This window comes from Euprymna scolopes, chromosome 39 (assembly GCF_053919585.1).
Source record: "Euprymna scolopes isolate OS-2025 chromosome 39, ASM5391958v1, whole genome shotgun sequence".
Taxonomy (NCBI): domain Eukaryota; kingdom Metazoa; phylum Mollusca; class Cephalopoda; order Sepiida; family Sepiolidae; genus Euprymna; species Euprymna scolopes.
In genome coordinates, this window is record NC_136520.1 from 39227834 (window position 1) to 39249847 (window position 22014).

The 22014-nt window shown below is 31.2% G+C and overlaps 1 protein-coding gene across 9 annotated transcripts in view; it reads left to right on the top strand.

Moving 5' to 3' along the window:
* Positions 1 to 22014, top strand: part of LOC145263764 (partitioning defective 3 homolog) — a 522695-nt gene that overhangs the window by 433883 nt on the left and 66798 nt on the right. For all 9 annotated transcript variants that reach the window (XM_080120803.1, XM_080120802.1, XM_080120805.1 and 6 more), the window contains 4 exons: positions 2334 to 2417; positions 11176 to 11301; positions 16854 to 17359; positions 20573 to 20712. In XM_080120803.1, the coding sequence (XP_079976929.1) occupies positions 2334 to 2417; positions 11176 to 11301; positions 16854 to 17359; positions 20573 to 20712 (856 nt within the window). The remainder of the gene's footprint in view (positions 1 to 2333; positions 2418 to 11175; positions 11302 to 16853; positions 17360 to 20572; positions 20713 to 22014) is intronic.

Genomic DNA, 22014 nt, shown 5'->3' on the forward strand with positions numbered 1-22014 from the left:
GACACTACAGCGGTAAAGGCAGAACTCGATTCCTACTTAGAAGAATGTGTTCTGGCTTTTGACGTCAACCCACTGAGGTACTGGCGGGAAAACAAGAGCTTCAAGATTTTGAAGCCTTTCGCCAGAAATATTCTAGGGTGCTGTGCAACATCGGCACCATCTGAAAGAGTTTTCAGCAAGGCTGGTAATTTTTATACCCCAGAGGGAGCCAAACTTGGCCCGGAAACTTTCAGAGCTTTAATGATGATAAAATGCAATGAGGACATGATATAGAGTGTAATGTAGATGTCAAATTTGGAAGGAAATATTTCTTCTTTTTTCTTCTTTTCTTCGCATATTTTCAGATTGTTTAAATCAGTTATTGTATTTTTATTTGTATTTTGAGATTGAGGAATAAAAGTATTTGTATTTGTATTTTTAGCGTTAGTATTTGTATTTGTATTTTTAGAGTTAGGAATAAAAGTATTTGTATTTGTATTCTGGTAACCTTAACGAAAGTATTTGTATTTGTATTTCAATTGTTAAAAGTCAGTATTTGATCCAACCCTATAATGTCACTGTAAGTCAGCTGCAGGCCTTCAAAGTCACCTAAGGATGCACGAGAGGATACTTAATGCAGAACATGAATCTTGAGACAGCAATCATCTGTGAAGATGTTGGAATCATTATATATATGAAATGACAGATCAGACTTAGGTCATATACTGTGATTTATTAATTTCAGAACCCCAAGAAATGTTAGCTTGACTTTTGAATTTTTTTTTTTTTTTTTTTAGTTTTCAACTTTGGCCTGTATCACCTATTTCACCATTGATGATTCTGATAATTATCTGAAGATTGTTGCAAAGTTTTCATCTGGCAAGACGGGGTTGTTCACATAATTAAATTTTCAAGTATGCTGGAATTTTTTTTCCAGGAACATGTCTAGGATTTATTTTGCTCTGAAATTGGCAGTATGATATATCTGATCTTTCATTTTATTCATTCAAATAACTCTTAATAGGTTTGAATAGTAATTGAATATTGAGCTTCACTTTGCTTTGGAAATTGATTCTCATAAGAACTGATATGAGCTATATAAAATAATTATTCTTATGTGTATGTTTATATATATATATATATATATATATATATTTATAGATGTTGTTTTGTTTTGGTTTTAGCGATATGTTTTTAATGAATTCAATCATTTACGAAAGTGCATTTTTACCTAAATGCGAGTTGGGAATAATTTTCCTTTTTAACCAATTTGGTACCCCCACATGGGGAGCGGTATATATATTATTTTTAAAATGAGATTATCCGCTGAGACGTGTTTCGTCGTCTATGACTCATCAGAGTGGCTGTACCTAGTGAGATATATATATATATATATATATATGTATATCAGTTTAAAAGATGTTCAAGGATGAAAACCAATTAATTTAATGAGGTTTATTTAATAGTGCTCAATAAAAAGAACAAGATATACTTTTATTTATATCCAGATAAACATTTGACATGGTAACAGATAGGACAATATTTCAGTCAGTCAGTTATAAAAAAAAAAAACAACAACAACAAAAATGATCACCTTGTCACGTGGCGTAAATTCCTTCTTTTTGAAAGGTTTAGTGCTTGACAGATTCATGAAAGATATCTACATACAGCACCTGGAGTTCCCAAATCATCACCCACCTGGTACTGACCAGGCTTAATGTTGCTTAACTTTGGTGATCTAATGTTTGTGTGTGTATATTTGTTACATTAACATAACTGATAATTATCGTAATTTTCTTTTTAAATCCGTATTAATTGCTAATTTACGGCAATAAAAAATGTGACAGCATAAAATAAAAATTGAAAAATGCTATTTAAAAAAAATAATTTAAATATGAAGTCTGTTTTAAATGCTTCCAAATTCCTTTAAATTTCAAATGGTGACCAAACAATTATTTATTCAACTATTAACAAAATATTAAAATAGCTGATTTATTTTTTAGCAAACAAAAATACATTCTAAATCTAATGTTATTAAAAAAAATTTTAATAGACTTTTTCCATTCTTATTTTATGCAGTAAATTTGCGATTAATATTAATTTTTTTTATTTTTTTATTTGCTATAATTATTGGTTATGTTAACGTAAAAAAATATATACACACAGCAAAATGATGTGTGCCCAAGCCACCTTGTTAGATCAGTGAAGTTAATGGATGTTGAGCCTGTTCAGTACCAGATGAGTGACCATTTGACCTAAATATAAAATTTATTGGACAAATCATTAACATCTATAATGTAAAATAATTGAATGTTTATTGACCTTTTTTTCTTTTTTAATTTTTTTTTTTTTAGAGAACTTGAAATCCTTGTAACATTGAAGAATGATGGAGAGCCACTTGGGATCCATGTGGTGCCAGATTATGATGACGATGATAAGTAAGTTGGAATACATTTTGTTTAAATATACAAATAAAATATATATTTCTAGCTGTACTTACCCAGTGTTGCTCGTGAGTATTTTTATCTTAATTTGTGGGTCTCTACTTTTTTCTCTATTTTTCTTTTCTATTTATTCTAGATCTTTTTCATTTTCTTTTTATCTCACTATTTTTTTCTTTGTAAATGTTTTTTTTAAATATTTTTCCTGTATTTTTTCTTCATCTTATTTTATTGTGTGGTCATTAAATTGATTGAAGTATATATATATATATGTTTGTTACATAAAAGCTTAAGAATTTCAAAACCATTATAAATGCTTCCAAATTCCTTTTAAATTTCAAATGGTCACAAAGCAATTATTTTTTCAACTATGAACAAAATATTAAAATAGCTGACTTATTTTTGAACAAACAAAAATGCATTCTAAATGATCTAATTTTGTATTTAAATTTTATTTTTTAAATAGAATTTTTCAATTTTATTTTTTGCTATCATATTTTTGATTACAATAGATTTGTGATTAATACAATATTTTTTTAATCTGCCGTAATTATTATATTTATGTAAGAAATATACGCACACAGCAAAATCATGTTGAAATACTGGTTCCCGTAGATCACCGAAGTTAATCACCGTTGAGCCTGGTCAGCACCAGATAGATGACCATTTGGGAATTCCAAACACTGTATGTAGGAGGATGTTGACACCTCCCTAACCTAACATCATCTCCTCTGACCAGGATATAGATATGTGTGAGATAGATATATATATATATATATATATATATATATATATATATATATATATATATATATAGTCTTTGAAGTTTTTAACATTTGAAACCACACAAAAAATTATTTTTTATCATTCATCAAAAAAAAAAAAAAAAAAAAAAACATCTAGTCAGTAAGTCATTTAATCACCTGCAATCACTGCATCAACTCTCAAATTTACTATAATACCAATTTTTATATTTTTTAAGGGATCATCAGTTGTTTACCATGAAACACTGTTTCGGGGATTTAAAAACAAAACAGTGTATTACATCATGGCTCCCCAGCAGTGTTGATCAAACACCACCACCCTTAATCTTAGGAAGAAGACAAGTTACAAAAATTTTTTTTTTTTTTTCCCCAATTTCCTATTCTTAATTGTAATTACTAACCTTTTCATAGTATAAAAATGAATTTCTTACCTGTGCGATTCATCAATTTCCACATTTAAAATGGATACATTTTTTAATTTTTTAATTTATCATTCTTGTATTTATAAGATTTGGATTAATCCATTTAACTACTTATCACCCCCACTATAGTTAGTAGTTTGTATATTTACATTCTTATTTATTTAAAATTAGATATATAAAGGTTAAAAATATTTTATTTTTACATATATACATTTTTTTTTTTTTTATTAACTATATAAATTTATTATATGTAATTATAAATACATTTATACATTGCTAATATAGTTTTGGATTTCCTTTATCAATATAATCTGGTTTATCTTAAACGATTCAAAAGCATCAGGATAACATATATATGGTCTCTAGTCTGATATATTAATTTACTGTACATGTGTTCTTGTAGTTATGAAGAGTATTTAACAATCTGTACTCATTATTTTTTTTTTTTTTTTTTTTTTTTTGTGTATTGATATTCATATTAAAAGCCCTTTTCTATTTATTTAAAAAGAAAATACAACTTTGTTATACATGGGTCATGGAATTGCATTCATCTGCAAAAGAATATGCTAATTTGCATATACTTTTAAACATTCACTTTAATTAATTCCCTATTTTTTCGGTTTTCTTATGGGATGATCACTTTTAGTTAAATATTACGTGTAATTATATTCATGCAGATATTCTACATGATTTATGCTTGTGTAATATTTGTGTAAAAAGGTTATAATAAACACAAACCTTTTTCTATATATATTTATATATGTGTATATATATATTTGTTTTAAAAATTTTGCCTACCAAACTCCTCTGTCAGTTTTTGATCTACAGATATGAAAATTAATATATAAGCTATTCGAACCGATGTGAAACTTTATATTTGGATTTTAGCTGCAAAAACCGGCGCAAAAGTGTGAAAAAAAAAAAATGAAATTTTCCAGGTGAAGATCGAACAATGGCATCACAAATATACATGCGTAACGTAATAGCTATTGGTTCATGTTTTAATTTTTAGCCTTGCAGCAAACGTCTTCATAACTCAGGTTAATTACCAACTCATTTAATCCACTATCCTCTTTGGCCTAATGGTTAGCGTGGAAAACAAATTTTCCATCTCTGTATCTTTTTATTTTTTTAAATTTTAACCACATGGAAGCCGTTCTTAACATCGCTTCATCCTTGCGCCAAAATCCTTCACCCCGGCAAAGCCCAGGTACTCCCCTCTAGTATAATAATAAATACAAAATCTGCATTCATCAAAATATCATTTAAGCGTATTTTACGACCAGGCAGTACCGGGCGGCCTACTAGTTTGAAATAAATGGTGCTATCAAAGATATGACAGAATTTTAATTGCTAATAATCACGTCACAATGCGTGTTAGAGTTCTAGGTTGATTTTTAATTATGAATAGTTTTACAAGAAATGTATTTTCTTTCTTTTCGACCAATCCTCTTTTTACAAATTGTTGAAACTCGACCTACAATGTTAAGCATTTAATTCATTTTTTTTTTTTATGGCAAATATTTCTGGATATTATTTGAAGATTCCAGTTATTCTTATTTGTGCGAAACCGCTCAAACATCGTTATATTTATCTAATGAGAAAAACAGGAAGTGATTTAATGAAATTTTAATTTAATTAATGAAAACTTTGCAAATGATTAATTGTATTTAATGAAAACTGTAAATTATTAATGGCATTTATGAATACTGCAAACTATTAATGGCAGTTATGAATACTGCAAATTATTAATGGCAGTTATGAATACTGCAAATTATTAATGGCATTTATGAATACTGCAAATTATTAATGGCATTTATGAATACTGCAAATTAGTAATGGCATTTATGAATACTGCAAATTATTAATGTCATTTATGAATACTGCAAATTATTAATGTCATTTATGAATACTGCAAATTATTAATGGCATTTATGAAAACTTTGCAAATTATTAATGGCATTTATGAAAACTTTGCAAATTATTAATGGCATTTATGAAAACTTTGCAAATTATTAATGGCATTTATGAAAACTTTGCAAATTATTAATGGCATTTATGAAAACTTTGCAAATTATTAATGGCATTTATGAAAACTTTGCAAATTATTAATGGCATTTATGAAAACTTTGCAAATTATTAATGGCATTTATGAAAACTTTGCAAATTATTAATAGCATTTATGAAAACTTTGCAAATTATTAATGGCATTTATGAAAATTTTGCAAAATAATGTTATTTAGAAAAACTTTGCAAAATAATTAATGCCATTTTTAACTGCAGACATGATTTTTAATAGAATTTTATTGTCTATATACAGTTCAAAATCAGATCCTATCAGCCAATTGAATTTTTCTCAATTTTTTTTGTGTGTGTACTTATAGAGTAATTTTTTGGAACAAGTTTCTTAATCAGATTAAAACCAACAGTCACATACAATATTTAAACGTGAATTTAGTGGAGTCAGAAATAATCTTAAAAAAAGAATTAAGGCTCTTGGGGGACTATTGGATGAGATATTGTGTTAATAGCGTAGATATTTAGTTTTAGTACCTAAATCTATATATCTATAAAAGTGAAATTGCCTGTGTGCCTACATTTCCCCACAAAATTACTCTATCAGTTTTTAGTATACAGACTCAAGATTTGACATAAGGGGTATTGAGATTTGGAAAAATCTTTTTAATCAGTTTTCAGCCAGAAATTTGGTGTCAAGGGGTAAAAGTTCAACGATTTGACCTTTGAAAACTCTACCAAACTCCTCGGCCAATTTTGGGTTTAAGCACTTGAAATTTTAGATGTAGATTCCTTGGACATGGATCAAACTTTTTAAATATATTTGAGCCCAAAAAAAGTGTTAAGGGGTCAAAATTGGGCTCAAAATTTAAAAAAATTGGACGTCTCAGCCAATTTTTGATCTAAACATTTGAAATTTTGCATAAAGTGTATTCAGACATAGAGCAAGGTATTTAATCGGTTTTGGGCCAAAATTTTGGCTACCAAGGGGTCAAAGTTCAAAAGATTTGACCTTTGCAGTCTCTAGCAAACTATTCAGCAAATTTTTGGGTCTAAACTTTTGAAATTTTACATAAAGGATGCAATAAGCTTTTTAATCAGTTTTTGGGCAAAAATTTGGCTGCCAAAAGGTCAAAGTTGAAAGAGTTGTTCTTTGCAGACTCTACCAAACTCTTTCGGCAATTTTGGGTCTAAACACTTGAAATTTTAGATATAGGTTATCTGGACACAAGTCAAACTTTTTAAGAGATATATATATATATATACCTATGCACATAAAGTTATGAACAGTACATAGGGTCCGAGTAAAGCTGGGTTGAACTGCTAGTAAAAAATAAAGTCTGAGTCCAATTGAAAAAAAAAATGATATAAGAATATCCCAAATATCCCATAACGAACACGTAATAAATGTTATTAAATGATACAAACATTTAGAGGTGCATGATTGTCCTAATGGATACCATCATGTGCTATGGGAAATATTCTAATGGATTTCTTGTGGTCATTCGCAGACTAATAATCTTTTATGAAGTTACAAAAAATAAATTAATGTAAGAAGTTGTAATGGCTTTTTATTAAAATAAATTAGGATGAATGTGTCTTTAACAGGTTTCATATTTTGGTAAGAATAAGAACAACCTGTATTTTATTTTTGGGAATCTGAAGAAAACTTTTGGCAATGCCAAGATAGTTTCTGGTTGGGCTTTGCGTAGCCTGAGAGGCAAACAAGTGGTTAAGGAACGTTGTTCAAGCAGTGTACATAGATGCTCAAAGCTGTATTAGAATTAGCGGCACATTTAGTGACGGCTTATATGTTAAAGTAATAGTACATCAGTTTTCTGTATTGAACTTTTCATCTTAGAATCATTGTCTCGGGAGTTCTTGTACAGGTTGTCTGGAAGAGATGCTGCATGCTAATCATTTGATATCCGCCTTTGAAATAATGGAAGACTTTTTTTTTTTTATTCTTCGGACAACTGTTCTCATCTTGAGTGCCATTTCCACAAAATTTTGGTTGATGTAACCTCCGACCGTCTTTAGATGTATCTTGTTGAACTCAGGAATTTGGACAGAATTTCAAGTGTATTTACTTCACAGGGGTAGCATGTTCTCGTTCCATCAGCCATGACTGGATAGAGATCCTAAGTAATTCGCAATTGTATTTTTCGGTTTGCAAGAACCCGTGGCACAGTGGTTAGAGTATTTGGAAAAATCAATTGTAAAAGTGAAGGTTAAAGGTTCAATTCTCAGCGTGGGCGACTGAAAAATATAATTGCAAATTACTAGAAATGTACTCTTACAAAAATCATCCATGCTAATAATTAGAAAAAAAAGATCAATTTGTTACTCTTCGAAATTTGAAATTAAATTGTAATTCTATGAATTATTACGTGTGGAGCGCAGTCGAGTAAGATACTAATTGGTTGATTATGGTTCGATCAAATTTTGCATGAACTTCTGTGACTATGAAAGAGAAAGGTGGGGGTGAGGGTATAAAGATGAAAGCAATAAGTTTAACACGTAATAAAACAAGGTTTAAAATATTTAGAATCTTGGCTGGTTTTGTTTAACAGCGTATCAATCTTGTGATTATTTAGTGCCAAATCCAGTAATTTTGGAACAAGTGTTTATGCTTAAAGTTCTTATCTTCAAATATTTATTCATGGTGTTTAGTTTGGTTGTTTTGTAAAGAAAAATTGTTGTTTTTATTTGTGTGTTTAATTTATTGGCATAATCAGCTTTAATGGTTATTTCATGCCGGAGAAGGTATTTTGTAAATAGATGTTTGTGGTTTTATGATTATACTAGCCTAGGTACCTGGCATTGACCGGGTGTTTGGAGGTGTGTGTTGAGCAAAAAAAAAAAAAAGTGGTAGTGGGCAAGCAGGCAGGCTAGAACCTGTATCGCGGAGGAAGAAAATTATGTGAAAAAAGTGACATGCTGGCTGTTGCATCCATTGTCAAACCGGAAGTGATGTAGGTTTGAATTAAGGCTAGTCAAGGGAAAAGATGACGATGACTTTTGAAAATATTGGCGAAAAAAGCGATCCCTTCTTTTAGAAAAGTGCCCAGTTGAGGGTGAAGGAATTAATACTTTTGGCCAATTTTTTTATATTTGTTGTCCGAAGGGTCAAGCTTCAAAATGCTACTAATCTTGTGAAAGTCTGTCGCCTCCGTCAAAAGTTTTAGGCAGACATACAAACATACCTACATACATAATACATTTAAACGGATGGATAAGATTTATTTTATAGATAACTAGCAAGGGGTACCCGGCGTTGCCCGGGTGTTTGGAGGTGTATGTGGAAACTCCAGGGGTGGGAGGTTAAAAAAAAAAAAAAAAGTAAGTATGAGGATCGAACCCGAACCCGAACCCTTGAAGCAAAGTTGTAAATTAAAGTGTGAAAAAAAAAAAAAAACGTGTGACGTTAACTATTGCCCCACCGCGATATGCTAACGGAAACACGTTTGAATTTATTTAATTACTTGGATTTGGCAGGTGCCCGTTTTAATGACTTAATGAGGTCAAGTTTGACTGCGGGATAGTATTTTCGCAAGATGTTATAGGAAAAAAACTAACCCACATGCGGCGAGCGACAAATGTTGAATATTTATCTTCCTGAAATCGAGCAAATTAAATAGACAGGCGAGCTTCGTTGTTAACTGTGAGATATTACGATTTATAGGTGATATAAAAAGTTTTAAAAAGTTGTGAAGTGAGCGACCGCTTCTTTGAAAGAAGCCTTTTGTAGACATACAGAAAAAGCGAACACACATACATACATACATACAGAACATACATACATACACACACACATACATACAGAAAAAACGAACACACATACACACGCACACACACACACATACATACGCACACACACGCACACACACATACATACGCACATACATACATACACACACACATACATACATACATACATACACACAGAAAAAGCGAACACACATACATACACATGCATCATACATACAGAAAAAGCGAACACACATACACACACACACACACATGCATACATACATTTTCGCTTTATATATAGATGTTCACATGTTTTCTTTGCTTTGTGTTTGGGTATTTACGATTATATATTACAACTTTTAATATTGGTTGTAAGAAAAAGAAAATTAAGTTTTTAAAAATTTTGTTGTACATTCTATATATATATATATATATATATATATATATATATATATATATATATATATATAATTTGTTTTAAGGAAAACAAATTGAAATTTAAAATAAACAGAATTTACTAAAAGTCGAAATATTTCTCCACCCGGGATGAAAGTTCTTTTCTTTTGTTTTTCTTTTTTAAATGAAAATGAAGGATTCACATTTAAATCATTTTCTACTTTTTTGGTCAAAATCCAATTTTCTTTTAAATAAGGAGAGGCACGTTTTTGCACACTTATTCATTTTTGGTAACTATTTGACTAGATTTTAGTTTATCTTTCTCTGTTCCTGTTTTTTTTCTTTCTTTCTTTTTGCCTCTCTGTTCTATTTTCTGTTTTGCCTTGCCTTCCTTTTCTTTTCCTTCTGATGACGATTCTCTCTGAAAACTGGAAATGCTAATTTTATCATAAAAGCTAGGACTTCAAACAATTCATGAAGAGGGTAGGGGAGTTTGATAACTTTTGTTTCATAAATAAATTGTTGCATATTAGCACTCACGGAGCATCGCTGAATTACATGAGCAAGAAGATTATCGTGCACTTGAAAGAGAAAAATGCAATTTAAGGACAAATATGGTTAAATGAGGTTTTAGGAATTTAACTTGACTAGATTCTATAAGCAGTAACAAGAAGGAATTTTAGATAAATAAAAAAACAAATGTTTTCAGAAAAAGGAATGTGTGCTAACAATAACTAGATACGTATGTCGGCTGATAGGATTCTTTGTGGACCTTCAAACGACATAATCATAAAGAAATAGTTTGATATATACATGAATGTATTAGAGTGGAAAGTCAGTCAAAGAAATCAGAAAGAAGTACACAGTAGAAGCCGATGAAGTCAAGATCCAAAATGTGAAGTAAGTCTATCTCCTCCTCGCCTCATATGAGCACTATGTGTCTTTCTCGTAATTTTGCCTTTCTTGCCTTGCTTTCCTTTTCCTTCTAATAACAGTTCTCTCTGAAAACTGAAAATGTTAATTTTGCTATGAAGGCTTAGATTTCAAACGATTTATGGTGGGATGTGGGAGGGAAAGTTAATGACTTTTTATTTCATCAAAGAATGACTTCCTGTCTCCACTGTGTCTCTCCCTTCATGTTTATATTAATTGAAACTGATTGGAGGTGTTTAGGAAAAATGTTATTGCATGCTATCTTATCCATACATGTAGAGTCTGCGGTCATCCAGATTTGAAAATTCATCTTGCTTTCAGCTTTTTTTTTTTAAATTTTTTTTTATTTCATTGGCTGCTTACAAATAACCTTGTCCCCATTTATGTGTTTGTGCATGATTTAATATTATATATATTTAGTATTACCTTTTCATCAGTTACATTTTTTTTTTTTTTTTAATCGCTTTTTAGAGAGACGGGTCTACTTTTACAAAGGATTGAACCAGGGAGCAAAGTAAGCCGGGATGGCCGACTAAAAATGGATGATCGTATTGTGGAGATTAATGGGTCCGATTTGACGGGGATTTCTTTTGACAGGTGAGTAAATAATAATTAGTACATATATGTACATGTTTGGAAAAAAAAATAAAGATTGTGGTTTGAACATGTTTTTCAGCAACCATACTCCAGCTATATGAAGAAATCATATCGGAAAGATTTTATTCAAGAAAGATCAGGAAAACAAACACCAAAGAGATGATTCAGCTGAATAAGGGTTGAAACTCTCATGTTACAGCTAAAAGACTTATCCAAGACTGATAAGTGGTGGATTTTGTTTCCAAGAATGTGGTGAAGCTCTTTGGAGTATGCACATAAGTTAAGTGACTCGATATGTACGCTCCCAGAATAATAAAGGCTGCAGCTAAAATTAATTGCAATCGTGATAGGCCGTTTATTTATGGCTAAATCACATTCATCTTGGAACAAGGTGTGGTATCTGTTCTGATGCTTTACTTCATTTTTTTTCTGTCTTTAGGTGATGAGAGATCCTTCTAGACAGAGACAATTTTAATTTTTGTCCTGATCCAAAGTTGTCCTTTTTAGGAAAAGTGGACCTTGAGTTTACTTTTGTTAGCCTGTCTTACACCTGTCATTTCCCTTATTTTTACCTTTAGTCCTCACATTCTATGAGCAATATTTCTGACAAAGGGGGATGAATTGCTGTTTTCTTGGTTGAAATCTGATTGTTTTTTTGACCTTGAAGTAGTATTTTTGCTAATAGTACTATTTTGCTTTTCTACGTTCTTCATATTTTTGGTGTTAATTATTTTGATATATTATTTTATGAGTAGTAGTTTTATTATCAGTATTCTTTTTTATTCTGTTATTACCATTCTGATTATTTTTGTGATTGATTGTATTGTCCAGATAACCTATATCTAAAATTTCAAGTATTTAGACCCAAAATTGACGGAAGAGTTTGGTATAGTCTGCAAAAATCAACTCTTTCAACTTTGACCTTTTGGCAACCAAATTTTCGCCCAAAAACTGATTAAAAAGCTTGCTGCATCTGAATATCCTTTATGTAAAATTTCAAAGGTTTGGATCCAAAAATTTGCTGAATAGTTTGCTAGAGACCACAAAGGTCAAATCTTTTGAACTTTGACCCCTTGGTAGCCAGAATTTTGGCCAAAAACCGATTAAAAAGCTTGCCCTACGTCTGAATACACTTTATGCAAAATTTCAAATGTTTAGACCAAAAATTAGCTGAGAGGTCAACTTTTTTTTTAAAAACTTTGAGCCCAAAACAAATGTTAAAATTGGGTTACAATTACTATTATGCTTATTTGTATTTGTGTTATTAATCTTTATCTCCTTATATCAAGTGGTTCACGCCTTGTTTGAAGCGATTTTCATTTAAAAATAAAAATGAATTTCCCCCACATTAAAAATTTGCCTTGTGTCTAGATCTGCTCTTCTAAAGAAGTAAGTAAGTAGGTCAATGGCTGGTATGCAGATGGGTGACTCAAGTACCTATATGGAGATGATTAGGCCATCTGTTTCACAGGAAGTCAAAGGATAAATTCAGTCTAGCACACTTCTAACACTAATTTTCTCCCACTTTAAGCTGAAAATGTTTGAGTTAGAAAATCACTAAAATGTTTGACGAGAGAACTGATAGGTGAATAGATTATAACAATTAAAAAGTTTCATGATATAAAAATTTGTACAAACTGGAGTAAATCTTCTGTGTGTGTGTCTCAAAGGAGAAAAAGGTGGAGTTTTTTTTTTTTTTTAACTGCAACAGTGAAGTAGCAGTTCTGACATTTGTCCAATAGTGTGAGTATACTTTTCTCACTGTATGTTCATAATCACATTGACACACCAGTTCTTCGGTAGACCGAAGTTAAGCAATGTTGAGCTTATCTAGTACCAGATGAGTGACTATTTGGGAATTCTAGGCACTGTATGTGCTCTCCATTTATCTCAGCATTGTTTCTAGTCATTTTGAACCTTCACTTACCACTGGTATTTAACAGTGTCGCTTCAGGAGAGGTGTGGTTGGAGATTGTGCAACTCCTGCCACAAAAAATTTACAGGCACTCTTACAGTGGGTATCCAGAGTCTGTCAAAGACTGAAGGAAGTCACCACTGTATTTTACCTCAACTTTATAGTAATAATGTTCATGATGCTAGTGAAATATGCTGTTTTTGTAGATTGATGTGTCATTGGTTGACAGAGAAACCTGAAGTTTTTTTTTTTTTTTTTTTTACATAGGCGTCACCACTTATCAAGGCCGATAGGCCACTCAAGGATAAGGGTTAAAGAGTGTAGAGTAGTCAAAAGGACAATATAGTAATCGATAGTAATGGAAGTTCGGTAAATTTGTTAACTTAAGTGGAACGGCTCATCAGAAACTTGTTCACGTTGGACTTGAAGACAACCATATTATAGACAGCTGGAAAGCAGGAAAACGGAAGATATCGGCTTATCGACTGACGATCAAAGACAGCCAACTAAAGTCTAATTTTACCTTTTGATTTCTTGCTTCTTTGATGACAAGAGACCTTAGGGAAATTAACATATTTCTAATCAACTTTTCATACTGGGTCAACTGTGTTTTATGGTTGATCCAAAATTAAATTTTAGTTTGGAGTCTGTTTTTGTACAAAAGCGCCCTTTTTTTTCTTTCTTTTTTTTTCTCTTTTTTTTTCTTTTTTTTCTTTTTTCTTTTTTTTTCTTTTTTTTTTTTTCTTTTTTTCTTTTTTTCTTTTCTTTTTTTCTTTTTTTCTTTTTTTCTTTTTTTCTTTTTTTCTTTTTTTCTTTTTTTCTTTTTTTTTTTTTTTCTTTTTTTTTTTCTTTTTTTTTCTTTTTTTTTCTTTTTTTTTCTTTTTTTTTCTTTTTTTTTTCTCTATGGATGTCAAATTTCTTGAGCGGGTTGACATGTTAGGAAATAGTTAATAGGTTGATAATGGTGTGCAGGACAGGAAGGGACTGCTATTATAGAAAACCTAGGGAAGAAATGTAAATAGGGTGTTCTAATTGATCTGATTCATGAGTCAATAGCCCAAACACTGCTATTGGGATGGCGCAAGAAGAGTGATGGTCAATTGAGAACATGGCTCACAATGGTCAAAGCTGATTTGAAAGCTATGACTGGTCCTTACGTCTTTCGTGTGCGACGATGGAATTGCGACTGGCTGAAGCATGCTGAGGAGTCAGTAGTGGACAGACATGGATGGACTACCTTGACTAATGATTATAGAAAAAATACCTGGCCAAGAAGGACAGAGATAGATGTGTTACACATGTGGGCCGATAGCGATAGGGAAAGACATGTCCTAAACATGGCCAGACAATGGCAGAGTACCACATGTTCAACATGGCAGAGTCTTGTTAAGTACATTGTAGTGTGAGAAGACTTTTGAACAAGAGACAAAGTGTTATGCTAGAAGTACCTGTAAATAAATGTCCATTGTTTCAACTGGAAAAAAAAAAGGAGTCGAGATACACTTGAAGAAGGTTGGAGGTTACATCAGCTGAAACATTGTGAAAATAATACTCAAGATGAGATCCAAATTAACAATACTCATCTAAAAAAATTCAGCAATATAACATATATATATATATATATATGTTGTTGGGATGATTAATCAGAATCTGAAAAAGTTGTGCCTATTTTCCGATGCCCTAAAACAATTACTTTATCTTTCTTTTTGTTTTTTGTGTAAAAAAAAAAAAAATCTTCCACTGCTATTAGTAATAATAAAATAGATATTTATGGATTTTAAACTAACATTAAATCTAAAATCTATAGATCAGCCCTCCCCCTACCCCCACCACGTGTTTTTACGTTTAAGGAAATATATGCACATTAAACGTGTTTTTATGGCAATCAGAAAAAATAACAATTTTATAGTAAATATTTATTAAATATTATTTAGTAAATATTATTATATATTAAAATAGAGATTTATAAAGAATCGGAATCTGGGAAAAATATTGGAATCGTCCCATCACTAATATATATATTGTATAAAGGTCACTTTGTGTGTGTGAGTTCCTTCTGAAATGTTTGAGCCTATCTTTTGCAAATTTCACACAAAGGTAATTTATATGTCTGGCAGTGTTCTTAGATATGCTTTTGTACAGTAATTCATCCGATAAGTGTTGAAAATGAAAAAAATCCAATTTTAAAAATAATCTTTCTTCTCTTATAGATAAAAAAAGAATTTTTACAGGGGAATATTTTACATTACACAGGTGTAGCCTTGACCGGTGTAATGTAAAATATTACTCTGTAAAAATTATTTTTATCTATAAGAGAAGACTATTTTTAAGATCATCAAGATTATCAGCTGACGTGAAACACAGAGGAAATTTGATGGACGACATAATCATTATTATTTTAAATTTTTTTTGCAAATTAGTCCACCAGGCAAATTATTCCTCATAATATATAATAATCAATAGAGGGTTGATTCTATAATAATACATACTTAATCTGCATAAATTAAAATATCATGTTTAAGTGTATTGTTCAACTGGGCAATACTGGGCACTCGGCTAGTATGTATGTATGTGTATATATATATATATATATATATATATATATATATATATATATATATATATATACATATATATACACACAGTTATATTATCTATTAGGGTTGGTCGATTTTCAGCTACCTCACCATTTTATTTTAATTTTTTCTTATTAATGAGTTCAATTTGTGATAAAAGAAGAGGACCATTTAAAATCACTGCAAATCATTTCTTTGTTTGCATACTTTAAAAGTAAACATTAATCAGAAGTGACTTTTCCAGGGCATTCATCGTCAAGGCCAAATATCAGCTGACGTGATATTGTGAACAAACACACACAGAAATCATTATTATTGGGGGGTGGGGGATTAGTCCACTGGGCAAATTATTCCTCGTATTATATAATAATCAATAGGGGGATTGATTTTATAATAATGCATACACAATCTTCATAAATTAAAATATGTTTAATCGTATTGCACGACTGGGCAACACCAGGCATTCAGCTAGTGTGTGTGTGTGTATGTATATATATATATATATATATATATATATACATACACACACACACACACACACACACACACATAAACAGTTGCATTATCTAATAGTCTCCATCTCCTATGACTTGCAGGGTGACCCAAAAAAAAAAAAAAAGAAGCTAAATGGAGGCCATGTAGAACGGAGAAAAAAAGGCCAAAGATCCTAGTGTTTTGATGTGATGTTTTAAATATAATAAACTAGTTATGACCAAACTTTCATTTCATTCCGACAAAACACTAAAAAACGGGGCCTAATTAGAGTCGGCCCCGTTTTTTTTTTGGGGGGGGGGTCACCTTGTACATTAGACTGGAGGGGGGGTAATTTAAAAAAAAAAAAAGCTATTGGTGTGATAAACCACTAAACATGTATCTATCACCTCTGATTGAGAACTTAGTATGGCTTATACAATTGCATGTATGAAAAAAAAGTTACCCCCCCTCCCCCCTAAAAAAAGAGTTGATGTGAAAAAAACAAACAAATCTAACTACTTTTTACTGTAACTTCCATATTTTTGTCATATTTTTTATGCATTTTATTTTTCCCCCTTTTTATCCAGGGCCCAGGAAATTTTTCGGATAGCAATGAAAACAAAAGAGATCCAACTAAAGGTGCTAAAATCCAATCCACCCCCTCTTCCTAAAGTACCACCCCCATTATTGCCAAAACCTACGGTCAGAAATCGGACCTCACCGTCAAAGCCAAGCCCATTGACTCTTCCGCCAACAAATCCCACAGAATCCAAAGCATATGATGAAGTGGACAACTCTAAGAATCTTTATCATCGGAACGTCTTCGATGATATTAGTTCGTCGGCGAGTTCTGGGAAGTCTGATTCCAATGCTGCTAGTGATGAGAAGCCATCGTCCCTCAGTAGTTTAACAGAAATTTCAGGAACTCTTGAAGAAGATGATTCCGTCCCATCATCACCGACCAAAAAGGTGCCACCAGCTGTGCCTACTCGTCATCCGACGACTGCTCTCTCAACAAAGGAAAGAAATGTGTTTCGTGCTTCCACAAATACACGGAAAATTGGAAAGAAATTATCAATACAATTGATAAAAGGTATTTCAATTTTTAAAAAATACTTTTTGATCTTGGACATGCTTATTGGTGAAAATATTCTTAACACACACACACATATATATATATATTCAGACAGATATTGTTAAATAGCATAGTGTTATAGCTTAATGATCTTCTTTGGTAATTTTTCCATTTTTCGAATGGTCATTCTTATGTCTTGGTCGGATTTATGTAGGAAAGTGTCATAGTTCTTTTCGTCCAGCTGTTTTTTTTTGTTTTGTTTTTTTTTGCAAGTACTTTCAACTGATTTTCTTCAGGCGTCTTCAGACAGCTTTTGATTACTGAAGCATATAAAAGCGTCCAAATTTTAAACGAAAGAGTAATCAAAAACTGCCTGAAGATAACTGAAGAAAATCTGTTGAAAGTACTTGCAAAAACAAAACAGATGGACGAAAATGACTAGAACTTTCTTATAGAAATTTGACTGAGAAATAAGAATGACTATTCGAAAAATGGAAAAACTACAAAAAAGATCATTAAGCAAAAGCACTCCTTGCTATTTAACAATATCTGCCTGAATGAAAACATACTGCCTAAATATATATATATATATATATAATATAATATATATATATATATATATATATATATATAATAAAAATTACAATTAAATTTACCAAAATTATCCAAGATAGTAAAACTAAAGTATTATTATAAATATTAAAGAATTAATATTCATAAAGTAATCTCAACCAGATGTAAAAGCTCGATAAAACCAAATAGGAGATAGAGCTTATAATAAGAGCAAATAGTTAATAAAGCATGTTAAAAAAACACTTTGAAAAAGAGTTAAAAACATATTTAATCTGAAAAGGAAACACTTAATAATTGGATAGTCCTTAATCCACGGAGTTTTGAAGAAACACTTTCCTTCTCATCAGAGGGTAGGAATTAGCAAAATGCGGGATTGGATTTTGCATACAAAAGTATTTGATGAAACTGCAAGTAAGTCAAAGATCTTACTTGATAACAAAAGTGAAGCAGAGGGAATATGGTGAAGAAAAAGGTGATTTATTTATATATATATATATATATATATATATATATATATAAATAAAACTGAACGTCTGTGCGTGTGTCTGATCATGAATAGGCTCCTATATGGTTGACTATTATAGAAAACTCAAGACACAGGAATGGGTATATTTGATCTGGCATAATGACGATTCATTAAAATTGTGGGGTCTGTGTACGCGCCTGGTCCACAAAGTATGAAAATAAATAATTAAAAAAAACGTTTACAAGTGTTTTTGATATAGATGTACATAAGAATACTTTGATAAGTATGTTTTAACTTAAATAGGGATGGTATAATAAAATTGTGGGGTCTGCGTTCGTGCCTGGCCTCCATAGAATGGAAATAGGCACAAACTTTAATAAAGACTTTTCATATCTATCTGCATAAGTATACTTTGATAATTATGTTTCAGCTTGAAGAAATATGGTATAATAAAATTATGGGGTATTCGTTCGCGCCTGACCACCATAGAATGGAAATATGTCACAAAGTTTAACAAGGTTTTTTTATTATAGATCCATAGAATATTGTGATAAGTGTTTCAGTGTGAACAGGTATGGTATAATAAATTATGGGATTTATCTATTTTATTTTTACTTTCATCATATTTTGCTTTGGTTTTGATACCCCCAAATTCGAAACTATCTCTTTACAACCCTTCCTTTTCATAACCTATCATACTTTCATAAATCAGAGTCCATTTTCTGTAGGCTGTTTTTGAACTCAGTCAACGGTGTGTACTTTTGCTAGTATATATATATAATCTCTGTGGAAATATTCTTTATTCACTTATATTTCCTTATAATATATACCAATCGTTATTTAAGAAGCTCAATGTAATTACTGAGCATATAATGAATAAATGACAAAAGTATATATTCCAAATTTCATGATGTTGACCACCTTACAATTTATTCCTTTAATTAAGTTAAATCATGTCCAAACGCATTTTATTTCCTTCTGGTGGATTGAGTGCTGCTATTTCTTTTGAGTTAAGGGCAAAATAGATTCACTGATTGATATAATAATTAAATGATTGATTTTGTGCTATGAAACAGATACTGTCAAGAATTGTGTCAACTGAATTAAAGAAATAAATTGTAAAATGGTCAACATTATGAAATCTGGAATATAGACTTTTGTCATTCATTCATTTTATATATATATATATATATATATATATATATATACTAGCAAAAGTACCCACCGTTGACTGGGTTTAAAAACAGCCTACAGAAAATGGACTCTGATTTATGAAAGCATGATAGGTTATGAAAAGGAAGGGTTGTAAAGAGATAGCTTCGAATTTGGGGGTATCAAAACCAACGCAAAATATGATGAAAGTAAAAATAAAATAGATAAATCCCATAATTTATTATACCATACCTGTTCACACTGAAACACTTATCACAATATTCTGTGGATCTATATTAAAAAACCTTGTTAAACTTTGTGACATATTTCCATTCTATGGAGGTTAGGTGCGAACGAACACCCCATAATTTTATTATACCATATTTCTTCAAACTGAAACATAATTATCAAAGTATACTTACGCAGATAGATATGAAAAGTCTTTATTAAAGTTTGTGCTTATTTCCATTCTATGGAGGCCAGGCGCGAATGCAGACCCCACAATTTTATTATACCATCCCTATTTAAGTTAAGACATACTTATCAAAGTATTATGTACATCTATATCAAAAACACTTGTAAACATTTTTTTTTTAAATTTAATATTTCCATACTTTGTGGACCAGGTGCGAACGCAGACCCCACAATTTTAATGAACCCCCATTATGCCAGATCAAAAATACCCATTCCTGTGTCTCGGTACATCTTCTATCATTATATGTAATCAGTTTTTTAAAATAGTTAACCATATAGGAGCCTATTCGTGACCACACACACACACACACACACACACACACACACACACCCCTTATATTTATTTTTATTTCATATATTTAGTTGGAGTTCAAGCTGTTTGAAGATAATGGTTTCCTAACTTAAAATGCAGTAAACATTGATATTATTGGGGGTTTTTTGTTTTGTTTTTTTTTTCCTTTGCAAAACTTAATAGTATTCTAAAGGAAAAAAATTTGGTGGTGGGAGGGGATTCTATGTTTTATGCACGTTATAAAGCCATTTTTAATATCCTTTTTCTATTTAAGGTTCCAATGGCCTTGGTTTCAGCATTACATCCAGAGATAACCCCACAGGTGGGAGTGTCCCAATTTACATAAAAAACATTCTTCCCAAAGGAGCCGCTGTTGAAGATGGTCGACTAAAACCTGGTGATCGACTCCTTGAGGTAAAAAAAATAAAAAAATTTTAAAAAGATATTTAGTTTTTACTGTCAAGCTAGAACCATCTACATCCCATTCATTGATTTTTTTTTTTTTTTTTGATTTTTTTTTTTTTATTCTATTACATTTTCGCCTCAAATAAGGCACATTGCCACTTTGATGTAGGGGGTTACTATCAGTCAGGGACATAAGCTACAGGGGTACTATGTAGAGAGTTGGACAGCAAGATGTCGGTTCACGTTACACTTGAACTTCTGCATGTCAGTACAGTTGGGGAAACAGGAACTCGGGAGGGAATTCCAAAGTCCAGCGGTTCTGGGGAAGCAAACTACTGGAGTAGAAGGCTCTCTTACATCTAGGGATCTCAACTGTGAAGGGGTGGGATTTTGCTGCTTGTCGGGTTTGTCAGGGGTATTTAAGTCAAGGGGGTACAAGTGCTTGCAGTTCGTCAGAGCATTCACTATTAAAATACTTGTAGAACAGGCAGAGGGATGCAACATTTTGTCAATGGGTCAGAGGTTGAAGCTTCGATGACAGTTCAGGACCTATCAGGTTGGCGACTCGCTTTTGACCTTGTCCAGGAGCAAGAGACTTTAAAAAGAGTATCAATAAACTCATTTTGTTGAAAAGCAAGGGCATAAAAAAGTATGTAAATTAGCAGGTTTTATTTCAATATCAGAATACTTAATCTATCAAAAATTAAGGTGAAAAATGGTACTTTTTTTCAGATAATGATCATATTTAATTTAATATCCATTGTATTAGGTTGAGAAGAAAAAAAAGTTCTTGCGTAATTTTTAATTTTGATTTCAAATGATGTATTTTCGATTAAGTTCTATTTATAATACTTTTACTTTATATATCATTTTCGCTCGATCTAATCATTTAAATTAGAATCATTTTAAAAAAAAATCTTGTCTTTTCAGAATGTTGAATACAAGATGGAAAAAAGTAAATTCGCACAATTTTCTTATTTCAATTCAAGCTAGAATGAAAAGCTGTTAAAACAGCTTGTGATATCAAAAAAGCATTTGACCCAGGAACCACTACTCAATGTACAGCACAATGGTGGTTTAAGAAATTTTGTGGCGGTAACAAGAGTCTTGAGGATTATGAACATAGTGGTCAGCCATTGGATGTTGACAACAATCAGTTACGAGCCTTAGTTGAAGCCAATCCACGCACAACTGTTTGAGAACTTGCTTCTGAATTAGACGTAACGTATACAACGATTTAAAACCACTTGAAAGATTAGAAAGACAAAAAAACTTGATAAATGGGTGCCTAACGAATTGAACGATAACCAA